The sequence below is a fragment of the Podarcis pityusensis genome (genome assembly GCF_964106645.2).
Source record: "Podarcis pityusensis genome assembly, chromosome: 5".
NCBI lineage: Eukaryota > Metazoa > Chordata > Lepidosauria > Squamata > Lacertidae > Podarcis > Podarcis pityusensis.
Window position 1 is genome coordinate 48,909,073 of NC_138032.1, and position 25,079 is coordinate 48,934,151.

General features: G+C 40.6%; 1 protein-coding gene across 3 annotated transcripts in view; it reads right to left on the reverse strand.

The window, feature by feature from the left end:
• LOC308477662 (guanylate cyclase 2G-like) overlaps nucleotides 1-22,733 on the reverse strand; it is a 40,655-nt gene extending 17,922 nt beyond the window's left edge. For 2 of the 3 annotated variants that reach the window (XM_081006393.1, XM_081006394.1), the window contains exons 1-13: nucleotides 22,464-22,733; nucleotides 19,166-19,514; nucleotides 16,187-16,296; nucleotides 15,014-15,199; nucleotides 13,770-13,914; nucleotides 12,584-12,719; nucleotides 6,826-6,929; nucleotides 6,208-6,362; nucleotides 4,854-5,003; nucleotides 4,171-4,230; nucleotides 2,327-2,410; nucleotides 1,855-1,959; nucleotides 958-1,029 (exon numbers count right to left, since the gene is read on the reverse strand). In XM_081006393.1, coding sequence (XP_080862519.1) covers nucleotides 958-1,029; nucleotides 1,855-1,959; nucleotides 2,327-2,410; nucleotides 4,171-4,230; nucleotides 4,854-5,003; nucleotides 6,208-6,362; nucleotides 6,826-6,929; nucleotides 12,584-12,719; nucleotides 13,770-13,914; nucleotides 15,014-15,199; nucleotides 16,187-16,296; nucleotides 19,166-19,514; nucleotides 22,464-22,721 — 1,914 coding nt within the window. In that variant the 5' untranslated portion in view covers nucleotides 22,722-22,733. The remainder of the gene's footprint in view (nucleotides 1-957; nucleotides 1,030-1,854; nucleotides 1,960-2,326; nucleotides 2,411-4,170; nucleotides 4,231-4,853; nucleotides 5,004-6,207; nucleotides 6,363-6,825; nucleotides 6,930-12,583; nucleotides 12,720-13,769; nucleotides 13,915-15,013; nucleotides 15,200-16,186; nucleotides 16,297-19,165; nucleotides 19,515-22,463) is intronic. The other variant, XM_081006395.1, reaches the window with a different exon arrangement.
• Nucleotides 22,734-25,079: the final 2,346 nt, after the last annotated feature.

Here is a 25,079-nt window from a genome sequence, read left to right on the forward strand (position 1 = left end):
CTGGATTGAGGCTTTTGTCTCTAGATCAGGGTTTCCTAGTTGTTGCCACCTGTGCCTTTTCTGGAGGTCATAAACTCATACTTCTACTTTGGGAGAGGTCACGGTTAAAAAATATACACACACATATGTCCAAATAAAAATAAGAAAAACAGAACACTTCATCTACTGAAAGCCTAGCACAAAATGCAAGTCCAGAGGGAGTATACAAGGCATAGGAGCCAACTCCAGGGAGCTGTGGCTTCTTGGGAACCCACAATAATATAATTGTGGGAGGCCGGGCACCCACAAAGTCAATGAGAAAAGCTGGCAGGCAGCAGTGCTGCCTCTGAGAGAGAAGCATTTCAGCTCCACCCTCCGCAGTCAGTGAGCGAGGCACCCTTTATCAGTAGGGGGGAGCTCAGACATGGAAAAGGGTGCCTCACTGGCTTTGGAGAGGAGGAGCGTGTGCGTGTTCACACGTCTGCATTGCAGTGGCAGGCACCCACAATACTGAGGGCGAGTTGGCAGCCTTGGTACAAGGGAAGTGAAATCCACAACTGATGCTAACCATGGAAAAGCCTCTTCACTTGCCACTGATGTATCAACATGGTACAGAAATGGAATAATCAAAAGTGTGTGGCTATTAGATCATGTAACATGCAAAGACTAAAAACAACACTTTTCAAAGTGCCGCTTCTGATATTGAAACACTGGTGTGATACTCTCCAAACAATCCACTTCATCAGCTTCGGCACCATCTGAAGATCCCAGTGCTCTTAGAAGTGGGTTGCAAAACTTCATGCCGTTTACACACTCTCTCTCTCTGATAAACACCAATGCTTTAGCTACAAAAACAACAGATGCTTGTGATGGATATGTATCTTTCTGGCTTCTTTTCAGCAGTCAGTCACTACAATAACAGCATTTTTCTTATGACTGTCCTAGTAGCTGACAGCAATTCCATTACTCCATACTTACGTTGACTATGTCATAGGCAAAGGAGATTTTGAATATCCAGTCCAGTTCGATATCAGAATGCATCAAAACATCCTAGAAAATGCACATGTAGAAATATTTCTTTTGAGATACAATTGCACTTGCTGCCTGACTCCACTCAGAGTAGGCATGTAAATATATATCAGCTGCCTGGAGCAATGCTTAGCTCATACCCGACTCCCTCCTTTGGCAATCTGCACAGAATTTTTGCTTAATGGTTGCCATCAGTTTGATTTTAATTAATTTTTGTAATGAAATGTTTTTAGAATGTCGCATTATTTTATTGTTGTTAGCCGCCCTGAGGCCGGCTTCGGCTGGGAAGGGCAGGATATAAATATTTATATATATATATATATAATTATTATTATTATTATTATTATTATTATGGAAAGAAGACAAAAGTCTTTGAAATGACTGAAAAGGCAAAACTTTAAGTATTGTGGAAACATTACTGAGGTACACATGACTTTCATGGGGCAAACCACACATTCAACTGGGGTGGTATTCAACTACTGCATCACATTAGAGCAAGTATTGCCACTTCTGCAAGAGGACTCCCCCCTCCTCCCCCCATGTGCCTTCCAGATGTGCTGGACCACATCTCATTATTCCTGAACATTAACCATGTTGGCTACCACTGATCAGGAGCGTATCTGGAGGGCACCTCCACTGGCTGTCTTGTGAGATGATAGAGATAGATGATAGATAGATAGATAGATAGATAGATAGATAGATAGATAGATAGAGTTATAATACTGAAGAGAGCCAAATAGCATATATGACTTGGCAACACACTGCTTTAGTAATCCTTTCTAAGGCAATTAAGTATGATCTACTTTAATGTAATAATTGTTCTAAACTTTGAGGTACAATACTCACCTTTAGGCTACCTTTCTTACAGTAATGCATCACAATGCACATGTTTGGAGCTTCAGGACATATCCCATAAAAGGCCACCAGATTCTCATGTCTCAGTTCTCTCATCTAAAGCAAAGGAATGTTGGGAAGTGTGGTATCCAGATTTGACACCATACAGCAAAGCAAATACAATCTTTTTCAGCCAGCTCTGCTCCTTCTTACTGGCATTGCAGAAGAAATAAGCTATGGGACCACTCTGAGATATCTGGTCAAAGCAAGACAATGCCCTGTGTTGGAGACCTTGCTAATTAAACCTGTTTTCCAAAGCATATCGACCTATAGCTTCATTTAGAAATTACAGTCAGTTCATGGTTTTTTCTGCATTACTTAATAAACTTCCTTACTTCAGTTGTGAATTTTAGATCACCTGCCTGTTTCAGTTAACTTACTGTTCAAATGGAAATTTGTTAAACTATTTAAGAATGAAACATACCACCCGAACCTCCTGGAGAACTGATGGTTTCCGGATCCAGGCATCTGTTTGATTATCAATGAATTTGAGAGCAACAACAATTCCCTGAAACATAAATTGTAAGAGGCACAATACATTAACATGGAAACTGTTGGGGGGAAATGAACAACGTAGTCTGGTAGGCATCTTCAGGGATACATTGAGGATCTTTCTGTGTGACCGCATCAACTATGCCACTCTAGGAATTTACAGAGGACTTAGTTAGCTACTCTGGGTAGATATTGGTAGAAATAATGGGCAGACAAATAAGAGGAATATATTACATAATAGTAATGATACATAGGCCTGGTTCATATGTAATGTTAAGCCCAACTATGGCTTGCATGGTGTGGGCTGCCAGAGATGAAACTGTGGCCACTTTGCTCCTCTTCCACTTCTGGTGCTGGTGTGTCACTGTGAATTAAACATGGTTTGTCTTAGTCTGCTGCTCATGACAAACCATGAGTGGTAAACTGTAGAACAATCATTACAGCTGATGGTTTTTGTCTGAGGCAAGAGAAATCCTGAGCTCAGATTCATAAACGTCTTAATACGTTCCATCTTTTGCAAGCTCAAGAATTATAAAACCCTAATAAGTCTGCTAGATGGTAAGATGGATGGGCTGAATCCAGTGAAGTTATTCCACAGGTGGCATAACCTCTGCCCATGCAGCAGAACTTTGCATCTCTCTCCTCCTTCAGTGTGCATCCCTCCCCCCCCCCCCCCGGGATAACTTTTCTCCGTTCTAGCACAGGTGTAAAGCACAATTTCAATTTTTTTATATAAAAAAGATAAGTTTTAAAATAAAACAAAATGGTGAGTGGCGCAAGTGGGTGTTTTATGAATTATAACTTATAGCAACACAAATAATATCCAGTAAGCTCCTATGGTGTTTATATGTTCATTTTCCAGACAACAGTAGCAAATGCAATAATTGAGAAAATTCAGTTTCCCCACAATTAAATACTGGCCTCAGTGGGTGACTCTGTGCCATTTACAGGAAACAAATGTACATTTGCTGATCAATAAAAGTTAAAATATTAATGTGGAACTGATCAACATTACAACCTACATCTTGATGAGAAATGTACTGTACAGTGGTGCCCCGCAAGACGAATGCCTCGCAAGACGGAAAACCCGCTAGACGAAAAGGTTTTCCGTTTTTGAGTTGCTTCGCAGGACGAATTTCCCTATGGGCTTGCTTCGCAAGACGAAAATGTCTTGCGAGTCTTGAGATTTTTTTTTTGCTCCCCCCCCCTTTTATCTAAGCCGCTAAGCCTTTTATAGCCTTTTAGCAGCTAATCCGCTAAGCCGATAAGCCTTTAATAGCCGCTAAACCGCTAATAGCGCTAATCCGTTAAGCCGCTAATAGGGTTGCTTCGCAAGACGAAAAAACCGCTAGACGAAGACACTCGTGGAACGGATTAATTTCGTCTTGCGAGGCACCACTGTATTTAAATTGAAAAAAGTGTCAACAGTACAAGTACAGCTTGGTGATTGTGGCAAATGCCTAAGCTGATTTGTAACAGTGATAAGTCAAGTGTAATATAATGATTACGGTAATACTTTTAGAAATATTACTTGCAGATAATTATAGTGCCTACTGTTGCTGTACTACACTATGTGATGTTACTGGTAGGAACCAATGGGTCTGGTTTAGCACCTGAACATTCACACCTTTGGAAAACCATCACAATCTATTACTTTACACCATGCCTACATTATTCTAAGAACTTTATCAAGACAGATACTGTCCATTGTACAATGCTAGAGCATATTATGAAAGACCTGGTGAAAATTAACACTGTCACACTTTACAATCCTACCTGTGAATCCTGTGACTTATTCTGGCTTTTATTCTGTTGGGCAGTTTGTGCCCTGTTCTCCTGTACATAATAGAAATAACACGAAGTGTTATGTACAGTGGTACCTCGGGTTAAGTACTTAATTCATTCCGGAGGTCCGTACTTAACCTGAAACTGTGCTTAACCTGAAGCACCACTTTAGCTAATGGGGCCTCCTGCTGCCGCTGCACGATTTCTGTTCTCATCCTGAAGCAAAGTTCTTAACCCGAGGTACTATTTCTGGGTTAGCGGAGTGTGTAACCTGAAGCGTATGTAACCCGAGGTACCACTGTACTAAGCTTGGATCCTAGAACAATAGGCAAGTAGTATCCTAGAATTGATTGGCTTGAAGGAAAAGACCAATCAGGCTCCAGGAGGAAGTTAATCATCCTATTAGGCTGGTAGGATCGTAGAATGCAACAACTGATTGGCCTGCAGGAAAAGACCAATCAGGCTCCAAGAGGGAAGCAGAATCTGCCAATCAGATGGGACTCATTGTGTAAATAATGTATATAGCCGCCTTAGGTTTGGGGGGCAATTCAATCACTGTTTTACATGCTGCAATAAAGAGCATGAAATCACTACAGGACTCTGAGTATATTTCAAGAAGTGAATGGAACACAATTCCATTTGGCACAATATATTCTGGGTGTTTACATATGCACCTGATAAAGTCCTACAGTGGTATAAAATACTTCTTTCCCTTGCTTGTTCTTCGGTCCAGAATCATCATTCTTAGAAATAAACAAATGGGAGCCCAAGCTCTCTGTTCCTTTGGACACTGGTGTGCTTGCTTGAGACAGACAGAAGTTTCCCTTTGAAAGATAATATAAGGTGCAATGTTACAAGCTGATATATTGACCTGAATGAAAATAACACTGGCATTAGTAGTGAAAGCAAAATTTGGGTTAACTGTGTTTACTAGATTCAGATTTCAAAACACAGATTGAAGCGTCATTGCCATTGTCATGAGAAAAACTTACTGTAAATAAGCAGCCTGGCATTTTTGATATGCTATTTGTTTGTTTACGAGATTTGCTATGAGATTTTTGATTATATGGTTCTTTTTGGAGACGTATGCCTTTACGAGGGACAAACAAATATTGAATGTGCTACAGAGCTCAACTCAGCAACTTTGTAATTCAGTTTTGATTTAATTATTTAAGTTCACAAATGCCGAAATGCAAAAGTTTATTCCAAATGGCCACATTAATTTTAGCTCCATTACTGAAATATTCAAAACATGCCACTGTTATTACCATTATTTGCAATAGTGGTGGCAAGTAGTTAACATGAAGTTGCAACAAAGCAAGTACCTACACTAAGTATGAAACACAGACATAGTTCTTGTACAAAGAGTACAAGAGGAATTATGTCTCAACTGCACCACTTCACATCATAGGAGGGGAAAATACTCCTATATATAGGAAACTAGCATGTTAGGGAGAAGGCTGGGCTAGAACCTTCCACCCTGACATCTGCTTTTCTTTTTGCTGATACTGATGAATTATGAAATAACGTATTGTAGTCATATAGGATATATAGACCTTGTTCATCTTGTCAGAAAAAGAGAACTTCTTGTGGTTTTGATCTTATTGTTAACCCCCCAGAAAACCGTTATTACTGAGTGATATTGTAAATGAAATAAAATTATAAAGCTAAGAGGGCAAATGAGAGATGTTTCTACTGTCACCCTCCTTAAGCTGAAGGACGACTATGGCAAGTGAGGGTTTCTAAAAAGTGCAATAAAATTGTACCAGTATGAGAGATTTTCTGCTTCATGCAGTCATCTACCAACCTGTGAAGGGTCCTGAGAAAGAGGAACAAGGGGGCAGAGTGTCTAATGAAGACTATGGCTATTGAAAAGACTTGGCTTCAGATCTGTATTATATCATTATGGTTCCACATCCACCAACAAGTGCTACATGAATGCAACTGATCCCCTCAAATAAGCCCCTGGAGAACTGTATCCTTGGGATAAAGAACTTGAGTTTCAGTACACAACAGATCATCCTTTACCTTATTATTATTTAAAATGATGATATCCTCATAATTAATTCTCCACCACGTATCATTTCGAAGGTTTCCCTTGTGGTTTTTCATATACATTGCCACACCAATGGCCCCCGATACTGATATTATCAGCAGAATTATCATAACAATCATGGCTGAACCTTTTAACAACAAAAGAACAGTCATATAAATGAAGCTGAATCTTGGGAACACATCCAAAAACAAAACAAAGCAAAAAAGGCCAAATTCAAGGCAGCAAAGCCATCGCACCATTGCGAAAAGAATATAAAGGAGCAAGAAATCACACAAGCGTTGTTATTAATTATAACACAATCATACCATGTAACATGTGATCACAGCCCCCGCCACAACTGTAACTTAAAAATAAACAAATAAATCAGTTTTCTTTGTAACAAAAACATCCAGGTTTGACTTGGTGGAATGAAAATGGTCAGAACTGCACAGCTGTAGTTGCATAGTTGTGTCAGACAAGAACAGAGCAGCTTTGATACAGCAAAAGGCATACAAGACACATGATCTGCAGTATGTCCTACTTGCATGCTAGTAGTAGTAATAAATTTATAACCCACATTTAACCGGCAGGCATTACATAATCACACTTACTGGTAACTGGAGTTTTGCAGTGTTCATTGTGAAACCCACACAGTGGTTTGTCCTTAGGTATTTCTCCATCTGCCCAACTGATATATTCAATCTGTCTGGTTGGGCTATGGACAGAGACAATAAGTATGTCAGCATCTTGCATCAATTATAAAGCTGAAGGCTCTTTATTTCCAAAACTCATTAACACACATACTTTGTGATAAATGTACCCATACAAGGAAAGAGGAATGTACAAATAGCCATAATTCTCCACATGAAAATGAAGCAGAAATTGGTTTTAAGTCCAGATCTGAAACTAAAAGTGCATTGTTATTTCAGAGTGAGCCATAAACTACAAACCTATGAATGAAAGTACCTATATAAATAGAGGGATTTCAGGTAGCAGGTTCAGGTTCCGGTTCAGACACTAGAGCAGTATCTCCCAAATTTGGGTCTCTAGCTGCTATTGGACTACAAATCCCATCATCCCTCGCTACCAGGTCCAGTGGTCAGGAATGATGGGAGTTGTGGCCCAAAAACTGCTGGAGACCCAAGTTTGGAAAACCCTTCATTAGAGTTTCCCTGGCTCCTAGGTCAGGAAAGCTCTTCACATTATCTTGGCTTCCATTTTCCTCCCAGTTTTAAGGGTGAGTTGATTGGATTGCATTCTGCCATCTTAACTAGAAACTGGGGGCAGTAGATCCAGAATTGGCCTCCATAGTCACTTACAGACTCACTGTTAAAACCGTGTTCATGGAAAACAATCTTACTCTGCTAAGAGTGATTGTCAAAGAAGAATAATTGCAAAATGGTTCAACAAACTGATCTGATATATTTCAGGATGGCCTATGCCAAATTTGGGGTGTAAAGGTTAAGAATGGCTTATTTTGAACAAGTCCAGCAAGTGACTTATTGAAGTTGACTGTTGGTGTGTGTTTTTCTTCCATGGACTTCACTCAGCCTTTGCTATCTTTTGAGAAATGGGTTGTTGTGTTAGGTCAAGGTATGCGTTTTTACCCATGAGTTGTGTGTAACATATTTGTATTTATTAAAAATGGTATGCTCGGAAAATATTTGTTGATTTGGCAGCATATGGACATGCTCTGGTATCCTACATTGTGGTTAGCTCAGGCTTCAGCACTACCTTGGACCTGGATGGCTGTCAATAACAGAGGGGCAAACCTAAGTCCAAGATTTGTCTGTTCACTGGAATAGATACATGGAGCCTATGCAACTGAAGCTATCATGCAAGTGCTCTGAGGCCAGTCTCACTGTTCCAGTCCCAAGTGCCAGCATCCTTTCCGTGATCCTCCATTTTCTTAGCTGTGGTTTCTTAATCCCCCAATGCAGGCATGTCCGTTTCAGGGGCCTTACTCGGCCTGCTGTTCAATTTAATCTGGCCCCTGTGGCAGTTTACTTCCTGGGATAAAATCCCAAAAAGCTCAACAACTTCAATCCTAAAAAAAGGTCAGCAATTTTGGTCAGCCCTCAGGCATGTTGACTTCATCAAATCTGGCCCCCTTTGAAAAAGGTTTGGGCAAACTGGCCTAATGTCAGCCAGGTCATTGTTGATATCACTGATAGATTTATTGTAAAGTATGTTTAATATGATGAAATGTTTTTGTAATATGTTAAAGAGGAAGATTTGATCAGTTGTTCTTTAGAAGCCTGCCAAAAAATTAATGATGCGGGGCATTCAACTAAAAATTTGCCCTAGGACAAGGATGAGTACTGGCAACAGTGAGATTTCCTCCACTCTTATCTCATCACATGTGCCGTCCCCAAATCAGCCTGGGGGGTTGTCGGGAAACCTAGAATAGATTTAGGGAGGGGTCACAAAGAAGCAGAGTCAGAGAACATTCCATTGCACGTGAAGAAATCCTTGCGCTGACAGCACTTTCTCCTCAATGCTTTGATTCATACAACCCATAATAATTATATCTGCTGGTATCAGAATACCATTCATCTTTAGTGTGTGATTATCCATTTCAGAAATCTGTGCAAGAATGTTTACAAGTTCAGGTTAGCACAAGTTCAAATTAGTTCAAAGGAAGCCACGCAATGCTTATGCGAACAATGACAGAGCGATCATGATAACAGAATGATCAGCGCATCTCCTTTGAATTTAACACTGACAATGGACTTTCTAGTCCTGCCACCATTTTGTTCCCAGGTAGCATCAAAGGCAAGAAGCCTTGTAGTTTTAAATCCACACTTTTCATTTCAGAGATATTGAATGAAAATAGAATTTCAAGATTTTCATAAAGAAGGAAGCATTGAATTGATTTAAGAAGGAGGAAGATGGCAGCTTTCCACACAGCTAGCATATCCCTCTTTGCATGTAAGTAGGCATCTTGTCCCTCTTAACCTGGTGCTGCCCATTTATGCTGACTGGGGCTATAGGAAATTGTAGTCCAAAATATCTGGAGGACACCAGGCTGACTTCTGCTGACTTGCTAACCAGAACAAGACACAGGATGTTGCAGCCAAAATATACTTCCTGCTTAACAAATAATAGTAAGGTTGCAGTCCTGTAACCACTTGGTCCCATTGAACTCAATGGGACTAATAGATCTTTTTTTTAAAAAAATGATATTTATTAAGAATTTAAAATTACAGAAAGAAAAAGGAAAAAAGAAAAAAGAAAAAGGGAAAAAGGTAGACAAAAAGAGGAATTAAACAATACAAGTCAAAAAACAAAAGTCAAAGAAAAAACAAAACACACAATACATCAAAATCAAAAAACAGAAATAAACAAAAAATTTAAAAACAAATCCAATATTCCCAAATCTTTATCTTTCGTTAACTTGTTTCATCGACCTCCTCACAGCTCCCTTTTTTGTATTCTAGTTATTAATAATCTCAGCAAATCCTTTCCATCTTTCACTATATTCATTAAATTACCTTAATTTATTTTAACCTTATCTTACCATAAAAAGCCCTAAAGCTTAAAACTTAAAACTTATTTATACATAATTCTTTTTAACATAACATATTTATGCATAATTCTTTTTAACGTTTCTACTAAAGCCAAATAGTTTCATTCCAACATTTTTCTAATACTCATTAATTTTACAATGATTTTCTAAATGAATTTTTAAAACTTTCTTCCAATCTTCGTCCATCGTCTCTTCTTCCTGGTCTCGGGTTTTGTCAGTCCTTTCTATCCCATCCATCTAGTCCATCAACCTGGTGACCTTCTATCCGAGGCTCTTAAATCTTTTCCATGTCCCTTCTGCAGGTCTTCTTCATGTTTATACCTGCACTTTACTTTATCTTCTGCTGATCTTATTCTTAATTTTCTTCCTTTCTCTCGGGGAGACTCCAACTTGACAATATCTTTATCCCTTCTCAACAAGTCAGACTATTCTCCATAGTCAACACTGAAATCCAAAAGATGTTTGAAGGCATGTCCCTCCAAGGTTAAGGGCCCCCACAACTCCAAACTCCCCCTGGCCCAAAGGCAGATCCGAAAAGTCAAAACATCCCTGCATAGGGGGATCTATCCAACTTCCCATCTCCAGACCAAACAGTACTCCATCTCTCCAAATCTGACTTTCTCCAGGTTCATTAATCAGAAACAACAACTTATGTTCCTGCAAAGCCGCAGCTCTCTCCATTTCTATTACTTGAGGTTCAGCAACAACCTCCTCCTTTATCTTCTTCACCACTTGCTCTGTCAAAGCACATTCCTGGATTGATTGCTGAGTGGTTTCTATATAGGTATTCACTGTTTGTCCAAAATTGCCAACTGCAACAGTCATCAAATCCATCTTCTCATGTAGCTGTTCCAGTAAAGCGCTTGTCTTGCAAAAAGAAAGCTTCTTCTGGGCACATTCTTGTTCAAGGTCAATGTCTGGTCTCACGATCTTTAATCTCTACAGCTGCAGAATTCCCCAGATCTACTCTAACAACAGTTTCACAAGCTCCCTCTAGAGGAAACAATTTCTATTTGTATCCGTCTTTTTAAAAGCAGATCTAGCAACAAAGTTCCTTTCGTTTTTCAGATATTTTGTTCCTTTTAAGTGCAAAAGGGAACATTGGAATCAATATGTTTCTCTTTTTTAACTATCTGTCAAAAACATTTTATCCACAGTCAATGAACTTCCCCAAAGCGTCTGTCTCTGACACCCCGCTCCCAGGTTCAAGGCGGTGGAAAATTATCTTTCTTTGCTCTCTCTTCTGCAGGTTTAAACAGTCTAAAAAGAAATTCCCCCCTCTTCTCCTGCTCCCAAGGGGGGTTTAGTAATTTTAACTGATGGAAATTTAGTTCTTTACAAACGACTTTCCAGACTCTAGCTTGCAATGTCTTTGCTTCAATCTATTCACAAAAGCGGAATGCGGAAGGCGGACTTCCTGTTTAGACCTTCCCGCTTCGGTGCCAAATTAAAAAGTTTCATAATCCAATTTTCCATTCTACTCACGGGCAGTTGTTTAAAATCCAATTGTCCACAGGAAAAAATTCAGCGCTCTCGAGCAACAGCAATGCGGCTTCACTCCGTTAAAAGAGCAGTTGATTCGAAGCACCGCGCCATTCACCCCACGTCGCTCCGGATCCCCGAAACCGGGTTTCCCCGCGAGTAGGGGAGACGCAAAAGGTGCCAGCCGAATCCCACGTCCACAGGCTTTTTTTTTTAATGATATTTATTGAAAATTTTTAAAATTACAGAAAAAGACAAAGCAGAGAAAGAAAAAAGAAAAAACAGAAAAGAGAAAAAGAAAGCAAACCACATCCAACGATACAAATTCAAAAAACAAAAATACTCCACAAACATACAAAAATAAAACCAACATTCTCAAATCTTCAACTTTCATTACCTTCTTTCTTTGACCTCCTCCTCCTCCCTTTTTTTGTATCCCAGTTATTAATTATCACAGCAAATCCTTTACATATTTCATAATCTTCTGTCATTACATTACCTTGATCTATTTTCATCTTATCTTATAAAAAACCTTGAAACTTAAATCTTATTTTTACCCATTTCTCATGACCATAATATTCTTGCCTAATTCTTCTCCCGCCTGAGGTTTTTAGTGGGTCTCCGCCTCGCCGCGGCGGTCCAGACCCTAGTTCTCACGAAGCGGATTCCTCCCGATCAGAGGAAATCCGCCATTGCCGGAGGCGCTAACCCGGAAGTTCACAATAGGACTAATAGATCACATGCAATGTGTTCAGTTACAGATAGGTAGCCGTGTTGGTCTGCCATAGTCAAAATAAAAAAAATCCTTCCAGTAGCACCTTTAAGACCAACTGCAATGTGGTTATCTTTGCAAGGAACCAGGTGAATTAAAAATGATTTTGTAAAGCTGAATTCAGTTTGTTGTTACAATATAGAATTTAAAGTTGCAGGTGGAGGCATCAAAGGAGCACTAGGGAACAGGCCTGCCCCACAAAGTCTAGGCATGAGCAGATGCTGGAGAGTAGACTTCCATGGGATCAGGACATCAGAGTAACTGGGTGTCTGAATTACATGGAGGTCTATGTGTGAGCAGCTGCTTGCTCTCTTTTTTTCAGACAACCACAATAATGCATGGATACATGGCAGCTGAACATGGGTTCTGGGTTCAAATATCGCCATACTGTATAATTCACTCAAATGGCTTTGGGTGAGTCACTGACTCTTGGTCTCAGCTCTTCCCTTTATAAAATGGGCAAAAAGGAAAAGATACTCCTTCAAAGAATGAATACAAAGACGATTATATAGTACTTTACAAGGTAAATCTCCTGTACAAATGATTAAATTGCTAAGTGCCCATGAACCACACACACAAATAATACCTGGTTGTTTTCCTGACACTATCAAAGTTAAGCACTGGAATGAAATGAACGGAGTTGCCAAATTCCTGGAGATCATACACAGAGTAATCCATGTTCCTCTCACCTAATTCATCAATGTTGACTGGGCCAGTAATGCCTAAACAAAAAAGATATTAAAAATAAGAGCTTTAGCACATTCCCCACACTTCAGCACACCTGTCCCATTTTGACTGATGTTATTTTTCTGCCTCTTCCTCAGCACAGGAAGACACAATGTACTACATATTTATGTATCCTGTCCATTTTGCAGTAGTCAAAAGTCCACTGGCTAACTTGCAAAGATTTCCAGGATCATCAGAACACAAGAGCCCTGTTGCATCAGGCCAGAGGCTCATCAAACCCAGCCTGTTCTCACAGTGGCTAATCACATGCCTACAAAAGGAACATGACTGAGCCCTTGCCTGCTGTTGTTCTCAAGTGACTGGTATTCAGAGGAGTACTGCCTTTGATCCTGGAAGTAGGACATAGGCATCATGATTAATGGCTGTTGGAGAACCTCCATAGCTCAGCTACGTGCTTATAAGGTGGCCACTTTTAATCAGGGAGGAGTTTCTGTGAATGCAAAGTTGAACAAATTGTTTATTCTGTTATATCTATCAATGCTGTTTTGACTGAACATGCAACCGTGGAGAGACAATACTTTTAAGGGCGGGCAACAGGCAATCACAGAGTTGCACCCAAGCATTCTCTGTTGGCATCACATGAGATCCTAAGAATAACATGGAAAAGGTTCCTAAGGCTCACTTGGCAATAGTTAAAGTAGCTTCCTTTGCACATTTCTTTAGAAGTTCAATGGATCTACTCCAAATATGTGCTGCTTCATGAAGTAAGCCTGGTGGTCCTTCTGACTTGGTACTAGCAGATGCTCTGTATTCTTCACCAACCTGATATCTTGGACTTTAACACCCATCAGCCTCAGCCAGAATGTCCATGGAGGCTGGGGCAAATGAGAGTTGTAGTCCAAAACATTTGGATAGTACCAAGTGAATGAAAGCTTCTCTGTTGTCTCAGCCCTGCTCCTTGAGATGCTTTACCTGAAGATACATGGGAGGGACATCAACGTTCAGAGTATCAGCTCAGCTACAGAGGTGCAGCTTCCCTCCCTCTCTCAAGTGATTGTGTTTGCAGTCTGAATCCACAAACTTACCATACATTGGAGTTTTGTTGTAACCTTTCAAACTGTTGACAAGGGCCTTTCCATCACGGAAGTCCTTTTTCCCTTCTAACATTTCTTTTATGGATAACGCATAAAGCAAAACAGCATCATGTAGGTAGGCAGCATAAGAACTTACCTGGAAAAGAGTCATATAGAACAGTAAGAGTTTGGGCTTCTGAGGGAAGAAGTTTCTTAAACTATTCTTTCAGTTGTCTGACTGCATATATTTAGCAGTGGACTCATTTATTCCAAACTCAAAATCCAGTTGCAATCAAAATTATTCAACCCCCATTATAAATCAGGTTTATTATCAAAATTTACAGATTTTCCACTGTTTGCAATGAGAAAATCAAACAAAAACAATTGAAATAGCTCAACACAAGGGATGCTTCAAGTGGTTCCCCCAAATACAGTGATACCTCGGTTTGAGAACAGTCCGGTTTAAGAATGATTTGGTTTACAAACTCTGCAAAACCGGAATTGGTGTCTTGGTTTGAGAACTTTACCTCGGGGGGGGGGCACTGCAAGGGATTGGCTACTTCCTTGTGTGAGTTTCTAATTTTATTCTACCAAAACTCCTGCCTTGCACCTCAAACAAGCTCTGCATGGGTCTGGTTGCAGGTCAAATGAGACTACACATGTTAGTAAATGAGTTGAAAGCCTCAGCTCCTAAAACTAATCAGCATGGCTTGAGAGTGAAGAAAATCTTTCAAGAAATGTTTTGATGTCGTCTACCATAAAAACCAATAATATATTTCCTACACTTTTAATATAAAGCCAACAATCAAGACAAGATCCTTATTCAAAATAGTGGATCAGATAATCATGCCTTTAGAAAATTTGAGATATTTGGCCCTTTTTTCATGTGGCATCACAGTGCCCTTTAGGATAATCTAAGTTAGGGGAAATGGGGGCATTCAGCCTGGTTTCCTCTTGGTTTTTTGTTATGCCTCCTTGGAACAAGTACAGTGGTACCTCGGGTTAAGTACTTAATTCGTTCTGGAGGTCTGTTCTTAACCTGAAGCTGTTCTTAACCTGAAGCACCACTTTAGCTAATGGGGCCTCCTGCTGCTGCCGCACCGCCAGAGCACGATTTTTGTTCTCATCCTGAAGCAAAGTTCTTAACCTGAAGCACTATTTCTGGGTTAGCAGAGTCTGTAACCTGAAGCGTATGTAACCTGAAGCGTGTGTAACCTGAGGTACCACTGTATCTAAGTTGTGGCTGTGAATATGACCTCTCCGTGTGAAGAAAAGAAACTGTCTGAAAGCTGCTTCTCCTTCAGCTTGCTGTGGACCTCCTTCACAAAATCAGAATAGGTCTTGTATTCTCTGTAAGATCTGAGAGCTATGAGCAGCACAGGCTGATAGGCATCTAGGACGCTGCTGTTCCCATTACTCCAAGTCTCTTTCAAAAAATTGTCCTAGAAGACAAAAGAGTGATTGACAGCACTGTTGGTAATAAATAGGTAGCTTAGCCCATTCCCATAATGCTTAGTAATATGAATACAACAAACACTCTGTGAGGTGAGTGGGGCTGAGAGACTTCAGAGAAGTGTGACTAGCCCAAGGTCACCCAGCAGCTGCATGTGGAGGAGCGGAGACGCGAACCCGGTTCACCAGATTACGAGTCTACTGCTCTTAACCACTACAGTGGTGCCCCGCAAGACGAATGCCTCGCAAGACGGAAAACCCGCTAGACGAAAGGGTTTTCCGTTTTGGAGGTGCTTCGCAAAACGAATTTCCTATGTGCTTGCTTCGCAAGACGAAAATGTCTTGCGAGTTCCTGCGGGGTTTTTTTCCTTCCCCCCCCCCTTTTCCCCAAGCCGCTAAACTGCTTATCAGCTGATGGCTAAGCCGCTTATCAGCTGATCTTTAAGCCGCTTATCAGCTGATCGTTAAGCCGCTTATCAGCTGATCTTTAAGCCGGCTAAGACGCTAATACTGTAGCGCTAAGCCTCTAAACCTCTAATGGGCTTGCTTCGCAAGACGAAAAAACCCGCAAGACAAAGAGACTCGCGGAACGGATTCTTTTCGTCTTGCGAGGCACCACTGTACACCACACTGTATAGAGCACAATAGATGCTTGATTTTATCTTCACGAAGTGTGCAAGGTAGGTTAGATGAGAGATAGTGTCTAAGGCGATAGATATTGCAAAATTTGAATCCAACTCTTCCCAGCCATAGTCCAGAATTCTAAATACTACAGCATGCTAGATTTGGAGATACCCATTGCTTTTCTGACCTACCATCCATACAACTTGCAACTGAGAACTTTGAGTTTGCTCACAATCCATTTTCCTGTTGTGTTGTGTCTTTTTAGATTGTAAGTCTGAGGACAGTAATCCTTAAAACCATGCCTTTAGCAAGGTAATGAAGAAATACTCACCACATTGCAGCTATTTACTGACCTCAAACTGCTGCAGCACAAAGAACACGTACGGTCCATTTGTCATACCTAGTTTCTTGGCCTCTAACAAAATAGATCTTGCATCCAAAGAACTGCAGATTAAAACAATAACTGAAAAAGAAATAGTACAGATCAGTTCCCAGTGCATCTAAAAAGTCAAGTGTACCCACTAGTCAATCGAAAATCAAGATTTTTTGGCGGTTTTGGAGTTGTTGGTGTTTTTTTTTAAAAAAAGCAACTTTAGGGTTTGTCCTGGTTTTTACTTTTTGAAATATGGCAACCCTAACTAAATAGTTGGTACAACAGCAAACTCAATGGTATAAAACTCAAAAGGGAAAGAAAGCCAAAACAATGTCTTGATAAATGCACATTGGATAATGTGGTGAACAAAGTTGTTGTAAGGGTATTGGTAAATTACTGATTGATTGTGTGTAATTCGGGGTGCATCACTATAAAGCAATACAAAATATCTTGGGTAATTAAAACCAATGCAACTTTAGATCATGCTTTGCGTAACTTTAGATCATTTCCTAATCACCCAAATCATTTAATAAACCCCCAGGCCCTCAGGCACACAAACGACTATCCCATTGAAATCAGCGCACAGAACAAAAGATTAAAGTGTTGCAGTCCAGAGAAGTGTATCATATTTCAGAGAGAGAGAGAAAAGTCACTTATTTGGTCTCTGGAAGTCCCTGTGCATTAAGTGCATGACAAGAGCACCTGAATGTAACCAGAAGCTGTGCATATGAATACTCCTTAAGCAAAGAAGTATTCCCAACTTCAGTTGTTATTGGTACTTTAAAAAAGAAAAAAGTATGAGAATGCTGCCTCCATTTATACTAAGTATTGTATAAATAGTTCTTGTTACAAGTGGGCATTAAGTAGAGCTCTTTGCCTTGTGTAGCCATGTGACTTACACACCCAGACTTAGACACCTCCACTCCTTTCTTGCCTGTGAAACAGAATGTTATGGAATGGTGAGAGTTGTGAACATTCCAAAGGTTTAGCAGTATATAATCTAGTAATATATAACTGTGAAATGTTCTCCTCAGGGAGACTTGTCTGGTGGCTTCATTACGTATCTTGAGGCATGAGGCAAAAACATTTCTCTATAACCAGGCCTTTGGCAGATTAAAAGACCTGTGGCCTTTTAAATGTGTTTGGGTATGGTTTGTTTTTCATTATGTATTTTGTGTTCTCATTTTTGATCTTCAGTTGAAGGGTGGTATACCAATTTTAATAAATAAATAACCTCGGGAAAATCTTTCATCATGCCCTTAGTTCTGCTCATTTAAAGAGTTTCTTAATTGAAATAGTTTTACACAGAGAATCCCATAAGAATTTTCACATAGGATAAAAAATTCCTGCTGGTTCAGTCCATTAAAAAAACCACCATAATCTTGTTAGTAATATCTACCTTTTCCCTATATGTGATAGAATATCTTGCCTTTCTGCTCTGCCTACCAGGCATGCATCCTGGGCTTCCATGTATGCATGCAACATTTCCTCAGGGCATATCTGGGCAATATGTATAATATGAGTCAATAGGCATAAACCCAAATAATGAGGCCAAATTGCCCCTCAAATCGGATCTTCCATCAGCTCAAATCCTGCAAGTGGTCGCATGACTTAAACCTATGTGGCATAAGAACATAAGAGCCTGCTGGATCAGGGCACTGACCCATCTAGTCTGACACCCAGTTCTCACAGTGGCCAGCCACATGGAAAACCCGTAGAAGGGACCTGAACACAAGAGCACTCTTCCTTCCTGTGTTTAGTAGCAACTGAACAAGGAGGCACAGCAAACCCATCATGGTGAGTAGCCTATAATAGACTTATCTTCCATTAATTTGTTCAGTTCCTTCTCTAAAGCTATGCAAATTGGTGGCCATCACTGCATCCTGTGGAATTTTATAAACTTTTACCATTCCACCTCTTCCTTGCTTTTTGTCTATGGTAAGAATTCCCAAGCACCGCGACTATATTTAAACAGGACTACATCTTCAGGCTTAATGCAATGTGAGCGTCTTCAGGCGAATGTAGCGTTGCCATACATCCAGAATTCCCTGGACATATCTGGAATACTGAGTTGCAAGCAGTGACTGGGTGGAAATTGGTGAAATGTCTGGGAAAAGCTAGATGTATGGCACCCCATGTCGGCAGTATTGTTTTTGCCGATTTCCCTCAGAAGTAGCTCAAAAACGCAATTAAAGCTCAACAACTTTTTGTTCCAGATTTTCACTTTTTGAAGTATGGCAACCCTAGGAATGCAATGTCAATTCCCAGAAGAAGTTAAAGTGTAACACCTTGTTGAACACAGGAGCCAGGAGCACCAGAGAGATGAGGGACAGGTAATCACACAGGTTTAATACAGTTTTCTCTACACTGATGCCCACAGTACCAGTGGACAGCACATATGGCAGCAAGGCATCTTTGGTTGGACAGCACCCTGGAGAGCATATCTAGTGGGAAGGCACCACTAGTTGGATCTGCTCAAAGGTACACACAGGCAGCATATAGGGAGAAGAAAGAACTGCAATGAGCTTCAATTTCTGATAAGTTGAGTGGCAGTGTGTCATGTTTTGCAGAGGATACTCTTCTATTTGAAGAAGTTATTTAAGTAAGAGGTGGGTAACCAGTGGATCATGGGCCAGATACACCAAGCCATGGGAAATGGATTGGGAAGTAAAATCCCTTTTGTAAGTCCAGTCCATGTTTTATGTGTGTTTCAGTTCACTAGGGTATGGCACTTTAAGTACCAGGCCCTGAGGCAGCTGAGGACATAGATTTCTGCTGGGCTTTTCTCATGTCCAATGTTGGTTTGAGTTTGTTCCAAATAAAGTGTTTTGGTCACCATCCTTCATGTACAGAGTTCATCTTACAATGGTGCTGAGAGACTTATGAACTCACGTGGAGAATTATCTCTTTACCTCCAGAGCTCAGAAACCTGTCATGAAAAACGAAACAAAAAACTTACTTCTGGCAACTGATGCTATATAGTTGAGCTTGTCTTGATGGAGGCTTTGATCTTTTGTGTTGTATCTCACCTTAGCAGTGATGGTGATGTTGCTTTTGAGTTGATTTTCTACAGAAGCCCACAACTCCTCTGTTTCAGCCCAAGTGAAAACATCACTTGAGCTTCCGAAGAGGCCAACGTACCTCCACCCAAAATACTGGAGAGTTTTGTAAAGGACTTCCCCAATCATTTGCAGAGGGGTGACAAGATTGATATAAGTGTCATAAACAAAGGAATCTTCCAGCTTGGCTGTATGGCCAACAAACCCAAACATGGGGATGTTCCACTGAGAAGCTAGCAAACCAGTTACCTAGGTGGAGAATAATAAAAAGAACTGGATTTAATAGTAACATTCAAGAGGCAATAAGTAAACTTGGTTGACTGTCACTCATAGCATTGTTCAAATGAAGATCTTTTAGGTGATGTATAGGTTTCAGATTGCATCAAGGCCTTTGGGGGATGTGAAACTGAAACACATAATGCCTGATTTCCCATTTCTGGGAATACAAAAACCAGCTGTTAATCATTTTTCTCTATTTCACTGCCTGCAATAATGGTGCCCATAAGTAATGACAATAGGGTTTCAGTGTATAGGATTTCAATGCAATAGGATTTCAGTGTATTTATTTACTGAACAGAACTTATATACTACTTGATTGTAAAAACAACAACCTCCGGTTTACAAGAAATATTAAAATTATCAATAAAAAAGTAATTTAAAACATTTAAATACAAAGTCAGTGGCAAACGAAAAAGAGATTCAAACATGTCCACATCCACATGTCTGGATAAACTTGTCTAAACAAAGGAGCTTTAAGTACATACAGAAAAGAAGAGAATAACACAACATAACATAATTAGGTGTGAAGTTGATATATATTAATGCATAAATAAACACGAGCTAAACTCAGCATTGGGTTTGATTGGGTGGTGAGATACTAACACCAATATTTCTCCCAAATCAATTGTGAGACCAGTTATCGAGACCACTGTGAACCATTTACTAGAATGATATGCATGGATATTTAAATCACAATTGAGTTGTGCTGTCTTTATTCATGCATATCCATCATGCCCCAAAGCACTCTGTGTTTTGTTTGCTTCCAAGCCCATCTGAAATGAATGCAGGTTGTCCCTTTTGTCATAGGCAGGCTCTAATTTAAAGATCTCCATGAGCTCTAATAATATGTACAAATGGTTGCACATTTAACACAGACCCTCCAAGTGTCTCTGTTTTTCAGGGACAGTCCCAGATTTACAGAAGCAGTCCCAGTTTCTGATTTGATATGTCCTGCTTTTCCTTAGGACATCCCTATTTTCATCAGAGAAATGTTGGAGGGTATGGAGTTATCTGACACACACACACCCCAAGCCATCTGGAGGCAGCCCTGTATAGGGAAGGGTTTTTTAAAATGCTTAATGTTTTATTATGCTTTTATATATGTTGGAAGCCTCCCGGAGTGGCTGAGGCAATCCAGGCCGATGGGTGGGATATAAATAGTAAAATTATTATTATTGAATAGGACACCCCTATTTTCATTGGAGGAATGTTGGTGGGTATGAGCTGGAGCATAGTAAAACAGACTAAGGTTGCAGAGAAAAGCTTTGCTGTCCCAGCTGCAGCATCTCCCCTCCCCAGCCTAATACTAGGGCTCTTTTTTTCTCTTTGGAACTCCCCTTCTACTCTCATCAGCTCCAGTCAGCATGGCTAGGAGTTGGGGATGTTGAAAGCTGTGATCTGTTTATGTATGGAGAACCACAGTTTCTCCACGTCTGCTGTAGAGAATTCAAGCAAGCCCATTCCTTCTCCTCCTCCTCTCCTCCTCCTCCAGGATTCCAGTTTCTTTTCCAGCTGCTAGCTTGTTTGTGCACCACCTGGTGGAAAGATCGGATACAGGCCCAAGAGCTCGAGACCAAAAACGGAGCATCCCTATTTCAGTGCCAGAAATGTTGGAGGATATGCTCATGGTGAAGTCCTGACTGGGATTTTCCTTAGCTGGGGACAAAAATAGATCAAAAGCCCACAACCACTTTGTGTGGCAGCACCCACACTTTGCAAGTACCCTCCTATAATAATCACTTTTGCTGCACTCATTTTGGAAGCCACATAAAACTTTTATGTTCAGGCAAGCCTATCCAGACAAATAGAAATTACATGTTTTTAGTTAATTGTTCATTCTAATTCATTGTGAATATTTTTAAATGCCCATTTTAATTGTCTTTTATTGAGAAGCTTAATGTTTGGGGTTTTTTGTTGAGGTTTTATGATTGCTTAAGTGGCACATAATGTTTGTTAATTTCCTTTTTAAGTTGCCAAGGTTAGGTTCCCATCAAAATCAAGACTGCAAAAACCACTGCTTGCATAGCAACCATGTGCATAACAACCAGGTGCCATGACAGATTTAATCCATCCATGTGTAGAGCCAACGATATTTCAAAGAGACAGGCAAGCAATTATTATAGCGATATTTTCAGTCACCTTGCTTTTTAAAAACAACAACAAATGTTTTGTGATTTTTTTTGCAGACACACTGAGTGCAGAGCCCCATTTTAATTGTTTACAGGCACTAAGTACGTAGAACTAATGGAAAGACTAGAAATTAAGCTAGTTCTGAGATATAATCAAACTGTGTCCTAAAATACAGTAGAGGCACACAGCCTCCCACCCGCAATATCTTGGCTGTGGTCTCAGCAGTTCCACAACTCTTTTAGATAAAATAGATGAGTGAATTCCAGTCTTTAAATACAACCTACAGGCTATTCTAGAAAGGTGAGAGAGGTTTGTAAACAGGACTATGCACAAGTGGAATAAATATCTGCTCACACAACAGGAAATCACCTTCTTTTCTTCCCTGCCCCCACACCTCACAGCTCTGTATACATCCTCAAAATCTGCCCTGAAAGGTTGGGAGACACTCCAGTGAAGATTTTAGGGGTGCAGCGAGATCTGCAGGGGAGAAGAGAGGAACGTAAAGCCTGATTGGCTGCATTTAAAGTACATTTAACACACATATAACACACATGGCTTTCCCCCAAGGAACCCTGGAACTATAGCTTACTCATCACAGAGCTACAATTCCGAGAACCGTTAACAAAATACAGTTCCCAGGATGCTCTGGGGGAAGCCTTGCACTTTAAATGAGCATTGAATGTGCTTTAAATGCATGGTGTGGATGTGTCCTGGTTGGCTGCCCACGATAACAAATATTGTCTATTACAATTAACAAAAGAGAAAAAGCAGGATGAATTCATACTCAACCTCTGCTGCCTCTGAGCAAACTGGTCCAAACAAGGCAGAAATGTGTTCTTTTTGAAACTGGTTGATGAAAGCGTGCAGAGACTTCTTTGCTTCACACCCAGAGTCTGCATAAATAAACTCCAAGCTGTAATTGCCTAGGTAAGATGGATCCGCATTGACCTTATCGATGGCAATCTCGACAGCAGAGCATAACCTTTGGCCACTCAGGGGATGGGAGATATTCCAAGGAGCCTGAAAGCCTATTACAAGCTTGGGCATTCCAATACCACTGGCAGTGTAAATGGAATAGACTGCAGTAGCAAATGAGATCACTGAACCATAGTAAATGTGGAAGAAATTCTGTGGGCGTTTGCTCATGTGCCACTGCATCACTGAACCAAATACTAAGCTGCTCTCCAATTTGCAAACCTTATGCCGTCCTTTTCTCTGTGTTACTTATACCACTGCTTGAAATGATTATATCAACACCTCTGCCTGTAGCATGACATGTCATCAACAGTTCTAATTAACAGAATCCTTGATCACCAAAGCAGTTTCCTTGCAGCACTACCTCCAATCATGATGTGTCAAAAGGTCAGTTTAAAACTTTGGAAGAGGTATTTTTGTCGTTGCTGCTGACATTGCTAAACTCTGCTTAAATTAACTGAGCCGACAGGAAACATCCAAGGGAAATGTTGGTGTGTGTACTCCTTTCTGTAAAATGAGTGTTTACGGAACACCTTGTTTACAAATTTTCAGGATCTGGCGAAGTGTCAGGTATTATTTGTGCTCCGTTGTTACGGCAAGTACAATCTAGAAGGATGCAATTATGTGCTTGCAAATAATAATGTCCCTTGTGACTTAAAGAAGAGTTGAGTGCAAACCTCTATGAGGGTGCCCGTCATGAGAGATCCAGATAATGGAAAACAGTACCCTACAGCTTACTGGATGTTCATAGAATCATAAAATCATAGAGTTGCAAGGGATCCTAAGGATCATCTAGTCCAACCCCCTGCAATGCAGGAATATGCAGTTGTCCCTGATGGGGATTGAACCTGCAACCTTGGTGTTAACAGAACATTTGAGGTTTAAATAAGTGCCAAAGCTCTGCCAATCCGTTTATTGCACTCTTCACACGGTTGAGACTGATCCCATGGTTGACCAAGAGTGGTTTTCACACTGTGACAAAGTGATTTGGTAGAAAGTTTTCAAAACTGAGATGTCAAAGCAGTGCCCTCCATTTCAGAAATATATTGATGTGGAATCTTCTCACAAATGACACTTCTGCACTGCAGCTTAGTCTGAACTCAGTGCAGCTTGTGAATGTGTTGTAGCATCCACAGAATTTTCTTCTCGTTGCCATAGTCCCTGAATGGTGATCTTGGTGGTGGTTCTGTGGAGGCTGGGAGAACCCACTTTAAAAAAAAAAAAAAAAAGCCTGCTGCTGCTATTTTGCAATTGGCGGACCTCAGAAATTTTAAGCCCTTTCAAGTGTCTAAATTTTATATGTGTAAGCTCATTTTGAAATACATGTGATTAGGATCATTTAATTATCCACAGAAAGGTTCGGTATTTGGTGGGCACTTGTGGCAAAGTTTCTAAGCAGCTTTGCTGGGGGGGGGGGAGGAATGCTACATTTTTATTGCCTTTTACTGGTGATAACAATATGCTGACTTAGAAGTCTTCTGAATGATCTTTAAACTTTTTGTGTCTGACTGTTACATGTCCGATATTTCTTCCCTTTGATCCAGTTTTTTTAATCAATAAATAGTCCTAAAGTCCAAGTCCATTAAAGCAGATGCTTGGATTCCACTTTAATGTCCCTGTTGAGTCTCTGATATTTAAAATCTCTTAGGGAACACTTGTCACTTCCTGTTGCTGACACTACCTTACACATGCTTTCCAAGCATAGGTGGGGACATGTTTTTAGCTTGAGGGCCACATGCCCTGACTGCCACCAAAGGGCTACCTGAGGACCACTTTGTCCTGAGGGGATGAGAAAGTTAAGTCAGAACAACTCATGAGCTTCCCAGCACATAGCTCCTGGTGAGGTGGCCTTTTTCTCCAAACTGCCACCACAGGGCTACTCAAGAGCCACCCTGTTCTGAGGGCTGGAGTGTTAAGAACATAAAAATGTAGGGAAAACCCTGATTGATCTGACCAGAAACCCACCCAGTGACCAACCAGTTGCCTCTGGGGGCAATAGTGATTGGTAGTGCAGACAGGGACGCACTGCTGACCTGACTTCCCAGTGCTGCATGTTGCAGATGGTTTCTGAAAGGGGTGAGAGGAGCTGAGCTTGGTGTGGTGCGAGTATGGCGTCAGATTGTCTCTGCCACTGCACCAGCAGCAAGCTCTACCCTGCCCCTTCCTCCTGGGTAAGCAGCAGTAGTATGAAACACTGGGAAATTACAGTCTGAGAAGCCAACAAGCAGGGCATGAATATATTAGCACAGGCTTCCTCAACCTCGGCCCTCCAGATTTTTTTGGCCTACAACTCCCATGATCCCTAGCTAGCAGGACCAGTGGTCAGGGATGGTGGGAATTGTAGTCTCAAAACATCTGGACGGCCGAGGTTGAGGAAGTCTGCACTAACACTTTCCTGATTATTTTTCCTAGCAACAGATATTTATTTGC